This window comes from Tamandua tetradactyla, chromosome 5 (genome assembly GCF_023851605.1).
Source record: "Tamandua tetradactyla isolate mTamTet1 chromosome 5, mTamTet1.pri, whole genome shotgun sequence".
Taxonomy (NCBI): Eukaryota; Metazoa; Chordata; class Mammalia; order Pilosa; family Myrmecophagidae; genus Tamandua; species Tamandua tetradactyla.
The window spans coordinates 28,916,723-28,942,493 of NC_135331.1; the positions used below are offsets into that span (position 1 = coordinate 28,916,723).

Genomic DNA, 25,771 nt, shown 5'->3' on the forward strand with positions numbered 1-25,771 from the left:
ACACCTAGGGCAATATATAAGGTTCCACAGGGTTCCATGCACTAGTGTAACTTTCCAGAAACCTACAACCTCCAGATGTGCTCATGGGCCAGATGAGTCCTGAAACCTAGTCAGCCCAGTCTCTCCAGAACATCAGATAGTTCCATTTCCTTACCTCATAGTATTGACAGACCCTTCCAACAAGAAAAAGTTAAAATGGCTATAGTCCAAACGACCCTAAAGAGAGGAATAGAAAGATCAAAGGTGATAGTGGAGTTTTACAGAGAAGATAGGATTTAACAAATGAATATTTTAAATTATTAAATTGATATCTCTTTCAGTGTCCAGTATCTTAGAGCAGCTAGAAGTAAAAACCTAAAATTGTGGAATTGTAACTCATGTCAAACTCTGAAATATGTTCTACAACTAATTGCGGTGCTGGGCTTTGAAATGTATTGCTTTCTTGTATATGTGTTATTTTTCACAAAAGAGAGAAAAGTCAATTGTGATGATAAAAAATATTTATAATGTCTAACCTCCTGTATTCTGGAGCAGCTGGAAGTGAAAATCTGAGAGGACGGTATGGTAGCCCATCACAAACTTTGGGATCTGTCCTGTAACTACTTGTTGAAGAGTGCTTTGAAAATTACTGCTTTTTTATTTCTTTGCTTTGTGTATATGTTATATTATACAATAAAGAACTTAAAAAATAGTATTTATATTGCAATTAATTATAGATGAGAAGAGTGGTAATGCTTAAAGTCAATACCCTAAGTTTCTAATTTAAGAAGTAATGAACCAATCCAGTTGAATACAGACTAAGTAAAACTAATGAAATAGTAAAGGTAACACCAGAAATTAGTGAAATGAAATCATACAGCAGAGTGTAAACATATTTAAATGGTGGTGATATGAAAGATTGACACTTTGAAAATAACCTGTAAGCACTAATGTAGAACAAAAGGGAGGGAAATCAGTAATTACCATTAACAAGAATGACAGAAAGAATATATCTACATATTGACCTTAAAATGATAATAAGGGAATATTATGATAATGTTTAAGGCAATACATTTGCAAACAGAGGAAATGCATAAATTATTTGAAAAATGCAACTTACAAACCCATCCAAAAAACCAGGAAAACCTTAAATCATTTCTATTGATCTAAAACATTGATTCCTTCTAAAAGTAAACTTCACTTGGAGGATGCAGTTGGGTATTTTAGCTAACATCTAACGAAGAAATGTTATTACTATTGCAAAACTGTGGAGGGGAATCCCTTTCCAACTTTCTTTATGAGGTAACCGTATAAGCAAAACCATTAAGTTATGCATACAAAAGATAACTTAAACACTAACCTCTGATTAAAAATCTGTGAAATTGCCAAGAGAAATTTAATAAGAGATACACCACATTCATGAATTGAAAGACCGAATATTATTATGATGGCACAGCCTCTTAATTGATCTGTAGATTTAACACAATCTCAATCCTAATGTTAGCAGAGATTTTTAAAAAGAGAAATTGCTAAGCCTATTCTAAAACTGATATAGAATCAAAAAGGATCTAAAATAGAGAAAATAGTTTTGAAGAGGAGAACACATCTGGAGGATTTACAGTGCCTGGTCTCAGGAATGCAATGATGAATGCTACAATAATCACAACAATTTCATTTTTGTTTAAGTTTAGACAAATAAATCAATGAAACAGAATAATTGTCAAAAATAGCCCCATACACTTAGTCAAGTGATTTTTCTGACATTCCAAGGCAAGGAATGTCTTTCAGCAAATCACGTAGAGGGAACTGAAAAGACATATGGACAAAGACAAATTTTGACTGCTTTCTCACTCTTGATAAATTTTGATAACTGACTCATTATAGCCTGATGAGAAAAGGCAAAATTATAAAGGTTTTGAAAGGAAACATAGGAGAATAACGGTGCCATCTCGTAGGTAATCTTTTTAGACAAAGTTTCTTAAATAGGGCACAAAAAAACTAACAATAAAAGATTCATTGATAAGCCAGTTTTCATAAATATTAAGAACTTGTCCTCATCACTAGACACAATTAAAAACGAATAGGGAAGTCTCAGGCTGGGCGGAATAATTTACAATACTATAGGTGACCAAGAACTCATATTTGACTATGTAAAACACCCCAAAAACTGAAAAGTATGAAGAAAAACTACCCAATTTAAAATGGATGAATGACAAAATAGAATGGATACAAACCACAGTTTTTGTATGTCCAATAAGTGCATCAAAAAGTTTTCAACAACATTATTTATCAGGAAAGTACAAAAAAATTGCCCACGACTAATTCTGTATGTGTCAAAACTGCCCTTCAAAAATGAGGGAGGGGGCAGGCAACAGTAGTTCAGTGGCAGAGCTCTTCCCTGTCATTCTGGAGATCCTGCCCATGTAAAAAAATTTGAGGGAGGTGTTAAGTTATTCTCAGATGAAAAAAATCTGAGAGAATTAGTTATCATTATAGTGGCTTTAACAGAATTGCCAAAGGAAATTCTGCAGGTTGAAAGCAAAAGGACAATAGACAATTGACTGAAGCCACATGAAGAAAGAAATATCTGGTTAAAGATAATGACATAGGTATAGATAAATGCCAGTACCATTGTGTGCTGATTTGTAACTCTACTTTTCTCTTCCTAACATATCTAAAGACAAAAGCATATAATGGGGTGATAGATCAATTGTTTCGGACTCATAATGATTAATATTAATTTTGAAACAACTACATAAAGGTGGAGGATGCAGAACATACATTATGTATGTATGCTCTTGAGATGTTATGTTGGTATTGAAGCCATCAAGATTGTTGTATTTAGGAGGTTAAATTTAAGTTATATGATAGCAATAAGGAAAATGTCAGAGAATCCATCCTAAGCCTGAAAGCAGAGTGCAGGCTACCAGGGTGGGTCATAGGGGCCATGCAGAGTTAATGCATAATGTAGGGTTTCTGTTTGGGGTGAAGGGAAAGTTATAGTAAAGATGGTGGTGAAGGTACCACAATACGGTCAGTGTGATGAATCCCACTGCTTTGAAGGGGTTGAGATGGGAAGATTTAGGTTGTGTATGTGTCTACAAAATTTTGGAAAATGCAGGGCAGAGAAATTAAAGAGAAAATGAAAATGCAATACATTGCATTACATTGTGCTGGAAGAGATTTAAGAATGGAGGCAAAAAGGCTCAAAGGGACATTATTGGGTAATAAGGAAAAATTGGAAGATAACCTGCAAAGCTTTACATCAACACTAAATTTTGTGAATTTGATAACTGCACTTAGGGTGAATAACTATGTGAAGATAACTTTTCATAAGGAATGTACATGTATTCAAGGAGTATGTGCAACCTGCTCTCCAATCTTCAGAAGATACATAGGTAGAGTGATAGATAAATGGATAGAATGACACAGTAATGATGGTAAAATAAATTGGTGGATTTGGGTATCTGGGGAAGTTGGGGTATGTTGGAATCTGTGTTTGCATTTGTCCTAAAGCCCATAGTTCGCATTAAGGTTGACTCTGCATTGTATCTATCTATGTATATTATTTATCATTTGTAACAAATGTTCCACACTAACATGGGATGTTATAAGAGGGGAAACTCCACGCAATTGATAGGGGAGGGAGGGTGCATGTGAATGCTCTGTTCTTTTTTGGCATTTCTCTGTAAACTACAGTTTCTCAATAAAATATGTATGAAAAAACTCATACAACATTAAAAAGCAATAAATCAGTAATCATCAGATGCCTGCACACTGGCCTTAGCAAAGACTACTGGTATACCTCTCCAGAGGTTGGATCCAAGGAAGTATCTTTGTCTCTTTCTTCCGGAGCCAGTAGCTGACATGCACGGGGAATAAATTATGTGCCTCCCCACCCCACACCCTGGCAGAAGGGGCCTGGAACCAACCAAAGCTGTGAGGCTCCTTCCTGCACTTCTTGTCCTGCTTGGAAGACAGAGTGAGCTCTAATGTGTTCCTCTGGAGAAGACATTAAGTGGTTGAGACTGCAGCTCCTGTTAGAGGCCATGGGAGAGTCTAGGAATTCAACACTGGCCTGGAGCAGCCCCACAAGGCAGCGAATGAGGACATGACCTCAGAGAGGACAGCAGCACAGCTGTAAGAGCTGAAGTTCTGTCAGGGCCCAGGCTGCCTTTGGTCCACCACTGTGTCCACAGTCCCTTCCTGGGCCCCTGGACCTTATGAGGCTTGATATATGCTGGGTACACTGGGGGAAGGGTCAACTGCCTACAGCCCTCATATCATGTTCTTGCCCTAACTTGTTCTCTCAATTTTCTGACTTTTAATGGATAAATGGCAACAATATTAGATGCCACTTATCTAAGTGCTGAATCCACCATAGACACAGCCCTGTCTTACCTAATAGGGCTGGATTAACATTTTCCTTTCATTAAATCTGAAGAGGTTTTTCTACTCTTGAATGTTGATCTATAGACTTTGGGGTTAGGGTCTGGGGTCTGCAACCATTTCACGAAGTTCTCTCTAGAGGCCACAGCTTAGTGGGACACCCCAAGTCTTCTCTAGTCATGGACATGGTTCTTAGATTCCTGAACTTTCTTTTATTGACAAGGCACACGAGAGAGTAAACAAGTTATTGAACAAAACATAAAATATTAGAGAGGACTAAATCAATGACAATGAAAAAATGTTTGACCTTATCCCTTTCACATAATAGAGCATGAAACCAAATGTTTTCTATGAAAATCTGTCTTTGGCCATGTGTTTTTCTTATAAACTTGAAGTGGTCATGTATCCAGGTCACGTTGCCTTAGGAAATTGTGTAAACTTCATATTTAGTCCCAAGAACTGTGGACAATTAATCCAGAGAAATAGGTACCAATGCTTCACTCATCTTTTCACCCTCCAATGACTTTGTTGGACACTCTGGGAAAGTGGCTTCAGTCCATAGTGCTACAGTGATCACAGATGCCTCCCCTTGTGAAGTGATACTCTAGCGCTCTTCCCTGTATCTCTGGGCTGGGATTTAACTGGTCTTCAGGTCAGCCTCTGTTTTCCCAAGACCAGGGCCAGGTGTTTGTCCTTGGGAGGCAGACTCTCAGGGAAATCACTCAGGGGTAATTAAACTTGGCTCTATGGTTCATGACCAATGTTTTTTGTAATTGAGGTGCTGAGGATAGACTTGGGCAATTTGAGCCTTAATTTCTAAGGGCAAGAGCAGCCCAGCAATGCAGCCAATCTCTCTAGGAGCGCTTTCCTCAATATTTGTCTATTCTTTCTTAAGTTTGTATTCTGCTAATTATGCATATTATTAAAAGTACACACAGCAATGCAGCATATTCCAAGTGTGTTTTTTTCTTTTATGCATCTTATTATTCTTCCTAGATGTAAGCAATGCAAGTAATTGCTTTAATTTCCTTTCAGTGCTCCTTTGGTACACTTTTTTTAATTTTGAATTTTGAAACTCTACAGAACAAATTGACAGTGTTTGCCCAGGTTGGATTTTAATTCAAAGTGCATACCTGCTTGCATAATACATATGCTTTGATCATATGTGGGCATTTTCACCCTTTTCCCTGTTTAACAAGGACTCTAAATCAATTGTATCATAGTATGTTCAGTGAGAAAATCCATGAGTATAATTGTGATGAGCATTCACACCCATGTAACTGGTAGTACTTCAATCAAAATAGAACAGCTCTCTCATCCTGGAGTGAATTTTGTGTCCTTTGGTAGCAAATTTTGTGCTATCCTTTGTCCTCTGCTCCCAAATCACTGATTTATTTCTAAACTCTTATATTAGTCTTGCCTCTTCTGGGATTTCTGTAAATGGAATTATTCTCTATATACCCCTTTAGTTCAGTTGTTTTAAAACTCAAAGCAATGCTGGTGTCATTTATTTGTGTTTTTGTATGTGTTAGAAGTGTGTGTACATTTGCTGCTGAGTCATATTACACTGCATGGATATAGCATGATATAAATATTCAGTTATTGGGGACTGTAGTCAGATGGTGGAACAGGAAGCTCCTTCTAACAGAGCAACTGCTAAATAGGCAGGAAGCATATGAAACAGGTAGATTGAAGCTCCCAGGGCAGGAGAACCCTACTGCACAGCATCCAGTGAAGAGTGGGGAAGAGATAGAGACTGATGGCAAAGGTCAGTAATTTGCTGTCTTTGCCTGGTGCCTGTGGGCACTCATCTGCCACTCTCATGGCATGCTGCAGTGGGGCACAGCTCCTGGCTAGCCCCCTTATGACAGAAAGGGACATAAAATCCACTTCAGTAGGATTGGGAAGAGGCACAAAAATGACTGATTATGGCTTTTGATTAGCAACTTTTCATCCCTGGGGGCCTGGCCCTGAGGTTGCCCATTGTTTCAATACCCTGGGTAAAGGCCACAGTCAAGGGAACTTAAAGACACTGTGTTTCTTCAAGGATATGGGGGATAGTTAGTTGAAGGAGCACATTTTCTAGATAATCTGTGCTTGTTTGAAAGGGTGTAAGTCCACTAGAAAAGCCATGTTTCAATCTAAATTCCATTACATAAAGGGAGAATAATCCCTATTCAATACTGTATGTTTGAATCTGTAATTGGATCATCTCTCTGGAGATGTAAGTCAATCAGGAGTGGTTGTTAAACTGGATTTGGGGAAATGTGTTTCCACCCATTTGGGTGGGTCTTGATTAGTTTCCTCAAATCCTACAAAAGAGGAAACATTTTGGAGAAGAGATTCAGAGACAGCAGAGCAGAACGACATAGCCATGAGAAGCAGAGTCCACCAGCCAGTGGCCTTTGGAGATGAAGAAGGAAAATCCCTCCCAGGGAGCTTCACGAAACAGGAAGCCAGGAGAAGCTAGAAGATGATGTCGTGATCACCACGTGCCTTTCCAAATGAGAGAGAAACCCTGAACTTCATTGGCCTTCTTGACCCAAGATATCTTCTTGACCCTAGACTTGTTTTAACTGGGACATTTTCTCAGTCTTAGAAGAGTAAATTAACAACTTATTGAATTCCCCTTTTTAAAAGCCATTCCATTTCTGGTGTACTGCATTCTGGAAGCTAGCAAACCAGAATACAGGTCAAGAAAGTTTGCCTTGTGGAGCCAAGGAAGAAACACTTGGCATGCTCTTGATCACCTTCCAGGGCACTTTGGAGGTATTCTCTGCCCCCTTGTGGGTCCCTGGAGCTGTTTCAGTTGACACACACTGACTTTGGGAAGTCCTCTCTTGGGTGCCCTTCCTCCCAGAATTTGCCCTGCAGCAAAAGTCAGAATGAGATAATAGAAGGGGTATTAAATTGCAAATAATCTGGGGTAAAGACTTGCTGGCTTCATACAGCCCAGAGCAGAGAGTCAGTCACCCAGGAAACAGAGGAGACAACCAAACTTCTGTACACAGGAGAACTCCAAAACACGTAATAAGCAAAGGTAAATAAAAGATAGAAGCTCAGAAGGACAGAGACAAACCTGAATGCTGCATTTGCCTTGGGGAGATATTCTTGGTAGGAGGACTAAGCCCAAGGAAATCTTTGTGTTCTCATCTGCTGGTAACACAATCAAGGGAGAGTCATCACAGAGAATAATTTCCAGAGAAAACATTTTAAAATATTAAATCTGCAGTGTGTAAGAAAAGACTACAAAAGACCCTAATGGTTTAGTTTGTAATGCTGCTGGAAAGTAATATATCAGAAATGGAACTGCTTTTAAAAAGGGAATTTAATAAGTTGCAAGTTTACAGTTCTAATATATCTAAATATGTCCAAATTAAGGCATCTGGAAAAGGCACATGGCTGGAATCTGCTGGTCTTTGTTCCCATTTCTTTGCTTCCACTTCTGATGCCAATGGTTTCCTCTCTAAGGGTCTGCGGGCCTTCACTTAGCTCCTCTGGGACACAACTCTGGGTTCTGGCTGGCTTAGCATTTCACAGGAAAGCACATGGTGACGTCTGCTGGGCTCTGCCCTTGTTTATGCCTCTGCTCTCTGTCAGTAGTCCAACTGTATGTGTCTTTATCAGCAATGAAGCAACTGTTTTCCAAGCCTCTCTGCTGGCTGATTCAGTCTCAAGCTTCAAACATATAGATGAACACTCAGCTCTGGGCACTCCAATGTTTGCACAGGAGTTATTCTGTTCCCCTGGAAGAGAGGCAGGGTCCCACAATGGGAGTTCTATCTGGCTCCACATTTGCTGCAGAGGATGAGGTTGAGGAGATAGCAAGGGCAAAAAAAATTTGTCTACTTTTCGGGCATTTTCCCTTGATTTTTGCAGCTTCCCAGTTACTGCAACTCTTTATCTGGTTTCCAGAGAGTTCACAGATATGGCTATGCCAGCTTTTACTAGTTGCTAAGAGATTCTATGGGGTACAATTCGCTGGAGCCCCTTGAAATCCAGTCCAGTTTAGTACTTTTAACTTCTGAAAAGTTTTACATGGATGGATGTAACACTATTAGTTTATTCACACAACAGGTTCTGCATACCTTTTTTTTTGTACAAGTTTGTGTGGCTATGCTTGTGTTTCCTTTGGGTCAATATCAACTAGTGGAAATGCTATACCTTGTAGTGGATATCATTTTTTAAAATTTTAATGTCTTCATTGTAAAAACAACACAAATTTACAAACATTGTTGACATCCAAATATTCCTTACATGGTTGTGGTAGTTAGATTCAGTTGTCAACTTGGCCAGGTGAAGGTGCCTAGTTATGTTGCTGTGGACATGAGCCAATGATATGTGAATTTCATTTGTTGCTCATTACATCTGCAGTCAGTCAGCTAGAAGGTGTGCCTGCTGCAATGAATGGTGTTTGACTTAATTGTCTGGTGCTTAAATGAGAGAGCCCAACGTAGCACAGCCCAAGCAGCTCAGCATACCTCATCTTAGCACTTACAGCTCAGCCTGGCCCTTTGGAGAGGAAGAAAGAAAACACTCTGGAGAAAGTTGTTGGAACCCAGAGGCCTGGAGAGAAGGCCAGCAGAGATCACCCTGAACCTTCCCACATAAGAAAGAACCTCAGATGAAAGTTAACTGCCTTTCCTCTGAAGAACTAATGAAACAAATCCCCTTTTATTAAAAGCCAATCCATCTCTGGTGTGTTGCATTCTGGCAGCTAGCAAACTAGAACAATGGTGTACAATCAGTAGCTCACTATATCATCTCATAGTTGTGTATTCATCACCATGATAATTTTTTGAACATTTACATCATTCCAGCAGAAGAAATAAAAAAGAGAAAACTCATACACACCATACCTCTTACCCCTTCCTCTCATTAACCACTAGTATTTCAATTTATTTTAGCCTTTATGCCCCTTATTATTTTGTTTATTTTTTAATCCATATTTGTTACTCATCTCTCCATACCCTAGATATAAGGAGCATCAGACTCAAGGTTTTCACAGTCACAATGTAAAAGCTATATCGTTATACAATCATCTTCAAGAGAGGCTACTAGAGCACAGTTCTAAGTTTCAGGCACTTCCTTCTAGCTACTCTGATACACCATAAACTAAAAATGGATATCTATACAATGTGTAAAAATAACCTCCAGGATAACCTCTCTACTCTGCTTGAAGTCTCTCAGCCATGGAAACTTTATTTTGTCTCATTTCTCTCTTCCCCCTTTTGGTCAAGAAGGTTTTCTTTAACCCTTGATGCTGGGTTTCAGCTAATCTGGGGATTTCTGTCCCACATTGCCAGGGAGATTTACACCCTTGGAAATCATGCCCCATATAGATGGGGAAGAGCAGTGCGTTCACTTGCCATGTCAGTTTAGGGAGTGAGGCCACATCTGAGCAACAAAAGAGATTCTCTTGGTGTGACTCTTAGGCCTAATTTTAAGTAAGCTTAGTTATCCTTTTCAGGAATAAGTTTCATAAGGGCAAACCCTAAGATTGAGTGCTTGGCCTATTGATTTGGTTGTTCCCCCTGCTTGTGAGAATATCAGAAATTCTCCAAATGGGGTAGTTAAATATGTCCCCTTTCTCCCCATCCCCCCAAGGGGACTTTGTAAACACTCCTTTGTTCACTGTCCAAATCACTCTGGGATTTATCAGGATTACCTGTACAAACCAACAAAATCTCATGCTCTATTCAAGATTCCAGGTACTTATGGTGTTTGTCATGCTCAGATTCATGTGTCAACTTGGCCATGTAGTCATGTGTCAATTTGCCCAGTCATCTGGTTGGGCAAACATTGTTCTGTCTGTTTCTATGAGGACATTTTATGGATTTAAATGATTATGCTTGCTGCATACACAGCTGAAACCAGCTAAGGGGCATGACTTCTACAATGAGTGACACTTAATCTAATCACTGGAAGGCTTTTAAGGGGGATTGCAGATATTAGTGCTACTCTTAGGGACTTAAAGGATATAGGCATGGTGACTCCCACCACATCCCCATTCAACTCTCCTATTTGGCCTGTGCAGAAAACATATGGGCCTTGGAGGATGACAGTGGATTATTGTAAGCTCAACCAGGTGGTAACTTCAATTGCAGCTGCTGTTCTGGATGTGGTATCATTGCTTGAGCAGATCAATATGTCCCCTGGTACCTGGTATGCAGCGATTGATCTGGCAAATGCTTTTTTCTCAAGAGCTGTTAGTAAAGACCACCAGAAACAGTTTGTTTTCAGCTGCCAAGGTCAGGAACATACTTTCACTGTCCTGCCTAAGGGGTATGTCAACTTTCCAGCCCTATGTCATAATCTTATCCACAGGGAACTTGATCATTTTTCTTTCCCACCAGACATCACACTGGTCCATCATATTTGTGACATCATGTTGATTGGACCTAGTGAACAATAAGTAGCAACTACTCTAGAGTTATCGGTAAGACATTTGCATGTTAGAGTATGGGAGATAAATCTGACAAAAATACAGGGCCTTCCAGCTCAGTGAAATTTCTGGGTATCCAGAGACATGGGGTATGTCGAGGTATCCCTTCTAAGGTGATGAATAAGTTACTGCATCTGGCCCCTCCTATGATGAGAAAAAGAGACAGAGTGCCTAGTTGGTCCCTTTGGATTTGGAGGACAACATATTTCTCATTTTGGTATGCTACTTCAGCCCATTTATCAAGTGACCAGAAAAGCAGATAATTTTGAGTGATGGCCTGAACAAGAGAGGCTCTGTGACAGGTCCAGGCTGCTGTACAAGTTGCCCTGCCACTTGGACCATTTGATGCAGCAGAGCTGGTGCTGGAAGTGTCAGTGGCAAATAGAGATGCTGTTGAGAGGCATTGATAGACCCTATGGGAGAATCACACCTCAGACCCTTCGGATTTTGGAGGAAAGCCTCACCATCTGCTGCAGATAACTACTCTCCTTTTGAGAAACCTCTTTTCGCTTGCTACTAGGCCTTAGTAGAGATTGAATGCTTAACCATGGGCCACCAACTTACCATGAGACATGAACTGCCTATAATGGGCTGGGTGTTGCTGACCCATAAAGCCACAAGGTTGGGTGTGCACAGCAGCACTCTGTTGTAAAATGGAAATGGTATATATGAGATAGGGCCAGAGCAGGTGCTGAAGACACAAGTAAGTTACATGAGGAAGTGGCCCAAATGCCCATGGTCTCCACTCCTGCCACATTGCCTTCTCTTTCCCAGACCAGAGCTATGGCCTCTTGGGGAGTTCCTTACAGTAGTTGACTGAGGAAGAGAAAACTCAGGCCTGATTTACAGATGGTTCTGCACTATATGCTGAGACCACTTGGAAGTGGACAGCTGTAACACTACAACCCCTTTCTGGTAGTTCCTGAAAGAGAGTGGTGAGGGTAAACCTCTCAGTGGGTGGAATTTCAAGCAGTGTATCTGGTTGTTCATTTTGCTTGGAAAGAGAACTGGCCAGAGGTACATTTGTAAACTGACTCATGTACTGTTACTAATGGTTTGGCTGGATGGTCAGGGACTTGGAAAGAGCATGATTGGAAGATTGGTGACAAAGAGGTCTGGGGAAGAAGTATGTGCATAGACCTTTCTGAGTGGGCTAAAAACATGAAGATATTTGTATCCCATGTGAATACTCACCAGACGGTGATTCAGCAGAAGAAGGTTTTAATAATCAAGTGGATAAGATGACCATTCTGTGGATACCAGTCAGTCTCTTTCCTTAACAATTCCTGTCCTTGCCAAGTGGGCTCATGGACAAAGTGGCCATGGTGGTAGGGATGGAGGTTATGCATGGGTTCAGCAACATTGCCTTCCACTCACCCAGGCTGACCTGGCTACAGCCACTGCTGAATGCCCAATCTGTCAGTAGCAGAGATCCATGCTCAGCCCCAATATAGCACCATTCCCAAAAGTGATCAGCCAGCTACATGGTGACAGTTTGATAACATTGGAGCACTTCCATCATGGAAGAGGCAGTGATTTGTTCTACTGCAATAGATTCATACCCTGGATGTGAGCTTGCTTTCCCTGCATGCAATGCTTCTGCCAAAACTATCATCCATGGACTTACCGAATGCCCTATCCATGATCATGGTATTCCACGCATCATTGCTTCTGATCAGGGAACACACTTCACAGCAAATGAAGGGTGAGACTAGGCACATACTCATGGAATTCTCTGTTCTTACCATGTTCCTCATCATCCAGAGAGACCTTGTTTATAGAACAGTGGAATGGCCTTTTGAAAACTCGATAATAATGCCAAGTAGGTGGCAAAACTTGCAGGGCTGGTGTGATGTTCTCCAGGAGGAAGTGCATTGCTCTGAATCAGCATCCACTCTATGGTGTTGTTTCTCCCATAGCCGGGATCCATGGGTCCAGGAACCAAGGGGTAGAAAGGGGATTGGCACCACTCACTATTGCCCATAGCAATCCACTAGGAAAATTTTTGCTTCCTGTCCTTCTTACCCTTTGCTCTGATGGTCTACAGGTTTTAGTTCCAGAAGGGGAAGTGCTTCCACCAGGAGAAACAACAATGAGTCCATTGAACTGGAATCTAAGAGTGCCACTTGGTCACTTTGGGTTACTCATGTCCCTGGATCAACAAGCCAAGAAGGGAATTACTTTACTAACTGCAGTGATTGACCCTGATTATCAGGAGGAAATAGGACTGCAACTATAGAATGGAGATAAAGTTTTCCTGGAATATAGGAGATTCCTTAGGACATCTCTTAGTTCTGCCATGCTCTGTGATTACAATCAATGGATCTGTAATTATAATCAATGGAAAACTGCAAAAACCTATTCCAGGCAGGAAACCAAGTGCTCCCAAACTTCAGAAATGAAGGTGCAAAGAACCTGGCCACCTGAGTTGCTTGCTGAGGGTAAAGGGAACATGGAATGGGTAGTGGAAAAAGGTAGTGATCAGAATGAACTATGACCCATGTTATCAGTTGCAGAAACAAGGACTGTTGTGGTATGAATATTTCTTCCTTGCCTTGTAATTGCTTTGCAAATTTATGTATTTATACATAAGTCAAATATCTTTGTTTTCCTCCTTATTTTATTCATTTTATCATATGACATAAGCTGTTTTGTTCATGTTATAGTATTTAAGTTGTAAGATATTAAGTGTAAGAGTGAATATTACCCAAAGACTTGCTCCCTATTCTGGAGATATTTAATGCATTTCCAGTTGTACACAAGACAGTTGAGCATTGTTATGGGAGGAAATAATCTGTGTGTTATTGTTCTCTACTTAGCAGAGTGTAAGTATGGTTTAAGGTGATGTGTATAGTTACCTAGTTGACATGGGGTGGATTGTGATGGTCAGGTTCGTGTGTCAACCTGGCCAGGTGGTGGTGCCCAGCAGTCTGGTCAGGCATGTGCTGGCCTGTGTGTTGCTGTGAGGACATTTCATGGACTTAAATAATGACAATGTTGGCTGCATCCACAGCTGTTTGCACTCAGCTAAGGGGAGTGTCTTCTGCAATGGATGATATTTAATCTAATCACCAGAAGTCCTTTAAGGAGGATTCAGAAGAGACAGTCACTCTTCCTGCTTCAGACAGCCAGCCTCTCCTGAGAGTTCTTTGAAGACCTTCATTGGATCTACCAGCTCATGGCCTGCCCGACAGACCTTGGATTTTCACATCTTCACAGTTACATGAGATACTTTTATAAATTTTACATTTACTGGTATCTCCTGCTGATTCTGTTTCTCTAGAAAATGCTAGCTAATGCAGTGTTCAATGAAACTGACCATACAAGTTAAATTAGGAAATGTACTACTCCAAATATAAATTTTGCACCAAACAACATCTCTTCCTTTAGTCTCACACAGAAGTTGAAGTTTTAAAATATGGATGATATCATCCTTTACCCAGTCTTCTGATATAGCTTAGTCCTATCAAGATCAGCTTCATTCATATCTCTACTCAATGCCTGATCCCTTTTTCAAGTTTTTAAACGGTTCCTGTATGGGGTACTGCTGACTTTCATAGCTTCAGAGCTCTAACTCTTCGTCTCAGGTGTCACATAAATACCCTGAGTTTCTGGGAACGACCATGTTATATACAAACAGCTCCATATCTCAGAATTTAAAATTAAGTAGTTACACTTCCTGAATATATATGGTTCCTGTAAGAGCTTACAAGCTAGGACCGTTTGCAATATGCCCCAACCTGGTATCCCATGTTCTCAACTTTAGTTCACCAAATTTTTGTATTATAGATAGTCCATACGATTGAAGCATGATAATATTTGTCTTTTTGTTCCTAACATTTCAATCAACATACAGCTTTTAAGTTCATTCATCTAGTTGCATGCCTCACAACTTCATTCCTTCTTGAAGCCACTCAGTAGTCCATTGTATGTATACACCAGAGTTCTCCCTTCCATTCCTCAGTTGCTGTATCCTTAAGCTGCCTCCATTCATTGTGGATCTTGAACACTGCTGCCAGAAACACCAGTGTGCAAATGTCCATTCATGTCCCTAAACTCAGCTCCTCCAGGTATACATTGAGCAATGGGGTTTCAGGATCACATGCAACCCCACCCCTAGCTTCCTGTGTAAGCACCACACTGCCATCCAAGGGGCTGAATCTCTCATTTCCTTATCAACAAATGTGAATAGGTACATCTCTTTCTCCACATATTCTGTAGCACTTGTTTCTTTCTGTTCATTTTTAAATAGTTTTATTCACACAGGTAGATGTACCTTCCCTCTAACATGTTTTACAAGGTGATTCTACCATTTTACATTCTGAGAAGCAATGTATTAGAGTTCCATTCAGGCAGCCTTCTTGGTATTTGGTATATGGTCAGTAGTTTTTATTTTAGTCATTCTGATATGCTTATAATGGAATCTCATTGTATTTTTTATTTGCATTTCATGAATGATCAATGAAGTTAAAATTCATTTTACATGCTTATTGATCATCTATACATAACCTTTGCTGCAATGTCCTTTGACAACGTTATTGGGTTCTTTGCTTTTATATTATTGCATTTTGAGAGACTTTTATTATTCTGGACACTAGTCCTTCATCTGAAAGAAGTTTTGCAAAAAAAGTTCTCCTTTTTTTTTTGCTCTTTTTATTTTATTAATTTTCTTCTGTAAAGCAAGTTTTCAACTTTTATGCAGCCCACGTTATCCAACTGTTCCTTGATGATTTATGTACTTTGTGACTTAGAGAGGAAATCATTATTTACCCCTAGGATGCAAAGATTTACTGCTATATTTCTTCTAGAATTTGTTGCATAGGGTTGGCTTTTATGTTTAGGTATTTGATCCATTTCACATAGAGCTTTGTAAATGTTGTGATGTAAAAGTTGAGGTTTATTGTTCTGATAAATGGAAATCCAATTGTTCCAGCACAATTTGCTAAAAAGACTGCTATGTCTTCGCTGAATTACCTTTACACCTTTGACTTTAACCAATTGACCATATATCTATGGGCCTGTGGCTAGATTTTCTATTTCTTTCCATTGATCTACACGTATATCCTTTTGCCAATACAACTCATTGCTAGCATTAGAAGTCTTAAAATCAGATAGCATCCAGTAACATTTTCAAAAGTGTTCAGATAGATCTGTCCCTTTGCTTTTCCATGTATATTTTAAGATGAGCTTGTCAGTTTCTATTTTTTTTTTAAAAAGCCCTTTGATTTTGATTGGAATTGCACTTACTCTTTAGATTAAAATTTGTGGGTAATGACATATAAAGAATTTAAATTCTTTGAAGCCATTATTTAGCCCTTTTATTTAGGGTCATTTCTATTCTTTTAAAGTTTTATGCTTCAGCACACAAATCTTGCACATATTTTGTAAGGTTTATACTTAAGTGTTTCCTGCTTTTCTAGTGATAATTTAAAAGCATTTGAAAAGATTACCTTTCCTGCAGCTTTGTTTTATATATACAGATAAATACAGGTGGTTTATGTATAACAATCAATCCTTTCCCCATAATTTGTGGCATTCATTGAACTTTTCAGTTTTCATATTCTCCTTTTACCAGAATGTTCCAGTTGTAACCATACACTATGTAGGCTTTACAACCTTTTTTTTCACTTAGCATTGTTTCCTCCATGTCTTCTCATAGTTTGTTAACCCACTTCTTGCATTTCTGAACAATGTTTCATTGTATGGATGAGCCATAGTTTTTTTACCCATTCACCTTTCAAAGGCCTTCTTGATTTCTTATTTTTAGAAATTATGAAAAGTTATTATAAACACCCATTTGTATCCTTTTCTCTGGACATAAACTTTCCGACCTTTGGGGATATACCTCAGAGCACAATTATATGCTGATGTCGTAAGGATATCATAGCTTTCTAATAACCTACAAGCTTGTCTTCCAAAGTGGCCACATCATCTTGAATTCCCACTAGCAATGAATGAATGTTTCAGTTGCTGCACATCATCTCCACAGGGAGTTCCTTTAACATTTCCCCTTTGAGAAGATCTTTTGTAGAAGGGCTCACCAATAAAGATTGATTGTGGGCTGTCCCATTTTTATGAGGCATACTCCAGCTGTCCACTTAGCTAGAAGGTCCAATGTCATGTCCCATGGAGAGAGAATTGACTTCTGGCCAGTTGACGAAATACTGGGAAAATGGATTCCATCAAAGTCAGCATCAAGATTTTTGAAAGAAAGGCAAACAGTATGACTCAGGAGAATTTCCAATTCATGATTTTTTTTATGTGCTCAGGTTTGCAATTATAGGGACTTGACCCACCAAACAAATTTCTTTTATTTTTGTGGAGAGATTCAGCTTGCCACCTAAGTGGACTGGTCAACCAAATGATTACCAGAACTTTCATTTGAGTTAAGGACTTCATGGTGTGAGCCTTAATTGTGTTAACAGCAGTTGGCTTGGGCAGTAAATGACCTTCTAATAGATTAGCTACATGCTTTCCGTCCCTTACGGTGGTTCCAGGTAGGCTTGTATTTCTACAGCATATCAATATAATCTCCCATATCAAAGGCACATCTGTTATCAGTTTAAATTTTTGTTCTTAAACCTTTAGATATTTGGAAAGCTGAATTAAGGGGTGTTAATTCTGTCGGTTGTATGAAAATTTTTTAGGATGAATTCTGCTCTCAGGATTCTTTATTAAGGTAATTATGGTACATCCAGTTGTCATCTGTTGTCAGGTATTTTGTTTTTAAATATGATCTATCAGTATAGAGGATTAGATGTGGGTTGTCTACTGGGGTTAGCTTGAGGTTGGTCCTAGGGGAAACTTATTTCAATAAATAGTTATGCTTTAATCCTCATCCAGTCTTATGGAAGCTGTTATTCCTTTTAATCCCAATTCAATACTGTAGGTTGAAAACCTTCAATTAGATTATCTCCATGGAGATGTGACATGCCCAATTGTGGGTGAAATATTTTGATTAGATGGAGATGTGACATCACCCATTCTCTGTCGGTTTTGATAAGATTACTAGAGTCCTTAAAAGGGGAAACATTTTGGAGAGAGATGGAAATGACAGAGTCTATAGAGAGAGAGCTGATGGAGACTTCAGAGCAAAACTGACAGAGATGCAGACACTTGGAGAACAGAGACAGATGTTTGGAGATGCTTGGGACCCAGCTAATGTCACTGTGAAAAGTAAGCAAGCCAGAACCTGTGGAGAGCCAAGGAAAGCCAAGAGATAAATGCCAGCCCTGGAGAAGCAAAGTGAGGAGGCCCCACAGGAACAGAAGCTGAAAGCAATGGAGCCCAGGAGAAGGGACCAGCAGATGTCAGCCATGTGACTTCTCATTTGACAGAAGTGCTTTAAAGTCATTGGCCTTTCTTGAGTGAAGGTAACTTCTTGTTGTTGCCTTAATTTGGACTCTTTATCTTCCTTAGAACTGTAAACTTGTAATTTCTTAAATCCCCTTTATAAAAGCCATTCCAGTTCTTGTATACCACATTCCAGAAGCTTGCAAACTAACAAAGCTTTCTTACGGAACAAATTGGGGTGTGTCCCTAAGAGATTTAGGGCCACGTAAGTTTAGTTGTACTAAATGGAAAGAGTCAACTTGACATATTTTTTTATTAGGGGATAATGTAAGAGATCCTCAGTGTATTTTATGAGTGTTGCCTAAGGAAAAGGTTATGTCTTGAAAGCCATTTTTTAAGGCTTGATGAAAAATGGGTGATTTTGTGAATCCCTGAGGCCTAACATCCAGGTACACTGTAATTCATTCTATGTGAATGTGAATGGATATTGGCCATCAGTGTGGGCTGGATGCTAAAGAAAGCACTGCAGAGGACAACTGCAATGAAATGGGTTATCCAGTGGAATCTGGGATAGGAGTAGGGAAAGATTTGGGACAGTGGATAAGCAGGGAATGGCAATTTTATTTCTTGCTCTTAGGTCTTGGTCAAACCTTCCTTAACCATTGGGTTTTCTTACAAGGAGGCTGGTCACATTGCAGGGACTAATGTACAGGATTATTAAGGTCTGCTGTTTGAAGTCTTGAGTCATGGGAGTCAAACTTCTAATGGCTTCAGGCTTGAGGGGACATTGAGAAAGATTGGAGTTCATACTGACCCATTTGGACTAAAATTATTTATGCACTTTTCATTTTTTTCTAAATGCACAGGGGATTAGAATCAAACTCTTTAGGGATGGAAGCCCAGAGAGTATTATCTATTGATTGTTTAAAGGTGGAATGATATTCAAAGCTTGATGTGTCTGTGTGATGTATAAATTTCTCTGGTCTAAAACGGAATAACATTATTTCCCCCTTTTCATTTAACTTGAGATCATTTCCATTTACTTAGAGACTTATCTTAATAAGTTGAATTGTACATTATTACAAAGTAGGAAAGAATGCATTTCTGTGACTGGTCCTTTGATAACTGAGGTTGGAGCTGATTTGGAAGAGGTTTGAACTTGAGACCCCACTTATTTTTTCAGATGTAAGGACTGCTTATAAGCAGGATTAATAGCACTGGTACTAGTTGTATTAGTCAAGAAAGTGCAAATTTCTCTATTAGTTTTTATTTTTTTAAACCTCCTGGTTAAGTGTGAGGGATGGAAGAAAGCCACATTTACCCACAGAAGTCAGTCAATGAGCATTACATGGTGGAGTTTGTGGATTGGTAGCATCGTATAACATTTGATTTTCATTAAAACTGCTCTTTTTTTTCAGTGCCCTGTTTAATTGCAATAGTGACAGTCCCCATGATGTCTTGGAATATGGGATGATTTAGGAGAGGTCTGCAGTTGTTTTCATTGTAAGGCAAATGTTTTGGAAGTTTAGTGGCCTTTTCCATTTCTAGAGAGGAAGGTAACTGTTGATCAATTTTTGTCAATTCAATAATGGAGACTGCTTCCAAGTCAAACTTGTTACTTTTTACTAATGTTGCAATGCTAACTTTAGTCCCTAGACAAATATAGCAGTAAGTCAATTCTGGCTCCAGGTTCATCTAAGGATAGTCCAGAGTTCTCAGAAAAGTCTGCAAACTTTGTAGTCTTTCTTGAAAATCAGACAGGTTGGTCTCTAACCTGCTTTCAGCCTTGAACCTTGGCCCAATCAGTCTTGCAGAGAATGACTTAGGAATGGCATAAAAAAAACTGTGGAAATATTATTGTAGCTCTATCTAGAGAACAAGGAGCTACTTTAATAATCATAGTTTGGTCATTTCCATTTGCTATTCTAATCCAAGTTTGGGCTTCTGGACCCAACTGACAAATAAATTCATTGTCGTAGATGGGAAGGCCAGTTGATGTGCCTCTTCTCCTACTTGCCAAATGGCCTTCTTTCCATCAAGGCTGCAATATGCTCAACCTGGCTAAACATATGTCAGTGGAAGATGTTGGCCCCAGAATGAGTCAGAACATAACCCTTTGCCCATGTTGCTCCTTCTACCTCCTCTTTTAGGTGGTAGTGACAAAGGCTCCCTGCTCTTAGGAATTGGAGCAGAATAACATAGGACACAGATGGTAACTTTCAGCCTGAAGAAAGACTACACATTTCCCCACCAGGCCAAGATTACCTTCCTTCAGTCTTTCTTCACAAGGAAGAAAAACTGTTTTCCACATTGTCTGCCATGGATATTGGGCTTTCTGTGATGTAATTTGAAACTTAATCCTAATCTAGAGAAGAGATCAGGCTGACTGAGCCGCTGCCAGTGTAAAGACAATTTTCAGGAGCAGCACCCAGGGAGGCCTTAAAGGTCTATACGACCAGTGCAGGACAAGAGAGCTGGACTAAAAACTCACCAGCTTTGTCAAATTTCATCTTCCTGAGACACCCAAGTGTGTGACCTTGTATCTGTGAGAATGTATGCTCTAGATTCTGGCATCATTAATGACAGAAAGTAGAAGAACCTGAAAATTTTCCGTGCTGGGTTTCGAAATTGCCTGAAACTAATGACTCTTATTTTTTCCAGTTCATCACTTTTGGAATGATGATGTCCATTCAATGCCTGTCCCATCATGGTATTTTAGTAAGTGTTGACTTGTTTTATATTTTCAGCATTCTATAGAAGAAGAAGAACTTTCCCACTAGTTAGATCATATCCAGAGTCTCACCCATGATCTTCAAGATTTAATTGATGAGCTATGGGACTTTGGATCTGATATTGTGTAAACAAGATTTTCTACTTAGTGTTGATGCTGTAATGGGTTGATATGGGGGGGGGTATTGGGATGGGGTGAATGTATCCTCCATGCAGTACAGGGACAAATTTGGTGGGCAAGCTGGCAACTAGTGTGTTGAATAAAATCCCAAGAAAAATACTGGGAACCCATGCATGTGTTCATATTTGTAATTGATTATTTGCTGATGTAATTAACCTAAGGATCTCATCTCAATCAATACCTGGTTTCCTAATAAGAGAAAGGAGGTGAAGATGGAGACATGGACACAGAGGAGAGACACAGGGAAGGAGGCCATATGATGATGGAGATAGGGATTGGATTGATGCTGCCACAAACCAAGGACCATCAGGCAGCACCAACAGTTGGAAAGGGCAAGGTACAATACTCTCTCAGTACTTTCAGAGGGAGTATTACCCTGTCAATACCTTGGGTTGGAATTGTAACCTCCAGAACAATGAGAGAATAAATTTTAGGACACCCACTTGTGGTAATTGCTGCAACTTTAGAAATGAATTCACAGCACAAAACCTTCACTCCAGCAATCCACAATGGAAAGCCCAAACCTGGACCAGAGACTTACTCCCCCATCCCATTTCCATGGACATGGCCAGCTAACGCAAAGCGTTTCCCAGTGAACTCAAATCATGTCTGGACAAGATATCATGCCTCATTATCTGTAAACTCAATTTTATTAAATTTGGGTTACAGTTTCTAAATGGTTCATGAAGAACCTGGTGCATCTTCAGCTGTAGGCTTGTGTTGTCTACTGATGCAACTCATATTTATACATGCATCTATGGTTCATTTTTGTGAATAAGCAGAGTATTGGGCAGTGATGTAAATACCTCCAGGTAAGGGTGATTAGGCACAGTGGAAGTTTTGGGATGGAGCGCCACACTGGACACAGGAGGGCAGAGATACACCCCATATGAAGTGGATCCTAATGCAGATGGTGATGCTGACAGGGCTTGAAATTAAGATCCTGGGAAATCAGAACACAAGAAGTCCAAGAAAAACAAGTTGCTTTCTGTGGCTCAGATGATGAAAGACTGAGGAGAAGGGCATTTGCGATGACTTTGAATTTAAACCGATTTTGAATGTGTGCTGATGCAATGGGGATCCTGGACAAATAAACCCCTGTGGACAAGTACATGTCCTGGACAAATAAATCCCTGCGGACAAGTACGTGGGCAGGGGAAGTACCTGAATGGGCCAGTACTTTAGACGGGACAATATAGTGGGCGTAGGACTTCTAGTAAGTGCAAAATTGGTTAACCCTTTCATCTAGGGCTTGGTGTGTGAGAAAGTGGGAGTGACATCTAAGGAAGATGGGAGAAGACTATGGGGAAGTTTTAGTTCTCAGGGTTCTTTGAGTGATTTACCCAGAATCTGACACTTTGCTCAGATTGTGCCATACATGAAGAGAGGCTCCCACTAATTATGTCTGCTTCTGTAGACCTAAATTTATTATGTGACAATCATGAGATCCCATAGAGGAGTCAGTGCAACACATTCACATTATTCCAACAAACAAAATGACACCCGTAAAGCCACACCAAGTAGGCCAGCTGCCAAATCTGAGGATGATTTCAATAAAACTGTGATACTTAGGTCTTATTTCTTTATGTGTGGTCTTCAGAATATGGGCACGGGGCAATCCAGGACAGAAGAATGGCATTTAATGTCTATAAAAGGGGAGGAGTTTCCCTAGGGCTGCCTTGACATCCTTGTTTCTCAATGTGTAGATGAGTGGGTTTAGGGTGGGGCTGAAAGCTGTGTACAACACTCCAGCCAGTTTGCTTCTCTCTGGACTGTAGCTGGAGGCCGGGCTCATGTAGGCACAGACCACAGCTGAGTAGTAGACAGAGACCACGATGAGGTGGGAGGAGCAGGTGGAGAAGGCCTTTCTCTTCCCCTCGGCTGAGCGGATGCGTAGGATGCTGGCAATGATGAAGCCGTAAGACAGGAGGGTGAGCAGGAAGTTGGTGTATCCATAGAAGGCATTGGCCAAGAGGGTGATGATGCTGATTATATAGGTGGAGCTGCAGGAGAGCAGCAACAGTGGAGGGACCTCACAGAAGAAGTGAGTGATTACATTAGGGCCACAGAAGGACAGCTGTGCTATCACACCAGTGTGGACTGAGGCATTCAGGGCACCGGTGACCCAGACTGCCACAGCCAGTGCCAAGCAGAGCCACAGGCTCATCAAGGTTCCATAATGCAGTGGCCGGCAGATGGCCACATAACGGTCATAGGCCATGACTGTGAGCAGCACAAGCTCAGAAGATGTAGACCAGGCCAGCCAGAAGAGCTGAGTCATGCAACCTTGGAAGGAGATGGTGTTGTCCTCTAAGGCCAGGCCAGCCAGCACCTTGGGCAGCACAGAGGAGGTGCAGATGATGTCCATCATGGCCAAATTGAACAGGAAAAAGTACATGGGGCTATGGAGACCAGAGCTGCAGGTGATGACTGTGATGATCAGAGTGTTTCCCACAAGGGCCAAGGTGTAGAGAAAGAAGAAGCAGTTGAGCAGGAGCAGCCACAGGTGTGGGTGCTCTGAGAACCCCTGCAGCACAAACTCTGTCACTAGTGTCTGGTTGGTCTTCTCCACCTGTCCAGGCATGACTTCTGGGCACCACTCCACGTGGTCATCAGTGCTGGAATCGCCTTCTGGAAACTCTGCAGAGGTGATATGATAAGTGCTTCAGGCTCTTGTTTCCTTCTGTGTCTAATTTATACCTTACCCTGCTCTTGGAAAATGAAGGAGTCACCTGGGTTAAGTGATGCAGGCCCACTTATTTGCAAAACTACAACGCAGAGCAATGATTTCCTGAAAACCACATATCATTCAATGACTTTTCATTTCATTTTCCCTTTGAAATATTTTCCATCTAGATTTGTGTTCTGGACCCACCCACCCTCACCCTACCCTTCCTCTTCAGTGAGGACAAAGAGAACATCCCTTGCAGAGGACTCTGTTCCTTCTCTCTCTCTCTGTCCCATTCATGTGCTCCCATTTTCCTACATGGCCTTTGGGACACTGCTTCTGCCTCCTGGTCCTACAGTGAAAGCTCCCTTCAATGTGTCATCTCTGAGTCTGTGAATCACCTGACACTACCCTGCATCTCAGGATCATTCCTCCATAGCTGCCCTTTACATATCTTTTGGGATGGGGATCTACTTGTCTCTCCTTCCGTGTGCATGATTCCTCATATTTGGTCTTTGGGTACCTTTCCTCTCCCTGTGTCCTCTTGGTCCATCCTCCCACCCTGGCAGCTGGTTCTGTCCACACTCTAACATTTACAGATCTTTCACTCCAGGTGATCTCCCTTCCATGCTACCATCCTGTGAATTGCAAGAACTTTTGTAGTTTTCTGACTTGATGAACTGCAGAATTTCAAACTCAACCTCACCGGTATTGCCCCCTAACATGTCCCTCTTGGGCTGGTTCCCTCAGTGCAGTCACCTCCCCTGCCTGGGCCCTCAGCCATCCCCATCTCAGGTGTAGCTTCTAGGGAGCAAGTCTTCACTTCTCTGGCTCATTGTCATGTTTTTAGCTCCTGGCCATAGTAGGCACTGAAGAGACATTTGTTCAATGAACAAATGATAGTATTTTACATCTTGGTTACCTCTCATGGAAGCAGCTTCCAAAGACTGCAGGTAAAATTTCCTAAACATCTCTCAAAATATCCCTGTACCTCATTTCATCTACTCATTTTGGTTAGATTTTTGGCATCTTCAGGATGCCCAGTTTCTTGTTGCAACAGGTACCCCATATATTCTTCAATGAAGCCAGGGTAACCAGCCTAAAGGACACCTCAATACTGGTGTTCCCGCCTTTAAAGTGACCAAAATCACCCTGAATTTTTGTCTACGTTCAGTCTTCCTGTTTGATGTGGAAGGTCCTCCTGAGAGGTCCTTGGTGCCTCTTGCAGGTTTTCTCAGTTAGGAGACCTGGACTCACACCTTAATTACTAACTCATTATCCATGAATGGACCACGTGGGTCCAAAGTAAATACAAAACAGAGAAAAAAAATTCAGATTTCTTCTTCCCTACTGTAACAGAAGTAGAAAGAAGCTTCATCTTATCTCCACTTGGAAATCTTTCAAATGATACACATGAGACAAATAATTCAGAGCAAGATTTTCAGCCAAGGGAACCTAGGAAATGCAGATATTTGAAAAATGGGTCACAATTGTTATTTTTTAGAGCACCTGAAACATTGTCCATTTAGATATATACAGTTCCATAAAATGTATAAATGCGATACATTTTAAAATACTGAAAATTTTCTGGATGTTTGCTGACACAATAAATTAAGAATCAATGGCAATATTATAACTAGAATAATACTAGCTCTATGAAAATTTCATGGCAAATTCTAAATAACACATACATCCAAGAAATAGCAAGAAAAATTAGAAAATATCTTGATTAAAAATTATATCATGTCATGCTTTTTAGAAATCAGACAGGTAGTAATTTGTAAGAAATTTTAGATTTTGTTATTTTACTCTTAAATATATATTAGGAGAGAGTGGTAATGTTTAAAGTCAGTACTCTATGTTTCTAATTTAAGAAGGAACAAGCTAGCGCAGTTGAAAATGGGGTAAATAAAAAGTAGGAAAATGTAAGTGTCACCAGTGAAATTAATGAAATAAAATCAAACAGTAGAGAAAATAAACATATTTAAATGCTGGTCATATTGAAAGATTAGCAATTTGATAATAGCCTGGAAGGACTAATAATGACAAAAAAGAGGGAAAACAGTAATTATTATGAACCAGAATG

General features: G+C 40.2%; 1 protein-coding gene across 1 annotated transcript; it reads right to left on the minus strand.

Moving 5' to 3' along the window:
• Window positions 1–22,656: 22,656 nt before the first annotated feature.
• On the minus strand, window positions 22,657–23,601 carry LOC143683019 (olfactory receptor 13A1-like). The gene has a single exon (XM_077159347.1). The coding sequence runs from the start codon at window positions 23,599–23,601 to the stop codon at window positions 22,657–22,659; it is 945 nt and encodes a 314-aa protein (XP_077015462.1).
• Window positions 23,602–25,771: the final 2,170 nt, after the last annotated feature.

Excerpts from the sequence above, each read along its gene's own strand:
- LOC143683019 (XM_077159347.1), bottom strand. The coding sequence starts at position 23,601 with ATGCCTGGACAGGTGGAGAAGACCAACCAGACACTAGTGACAGAGTTT.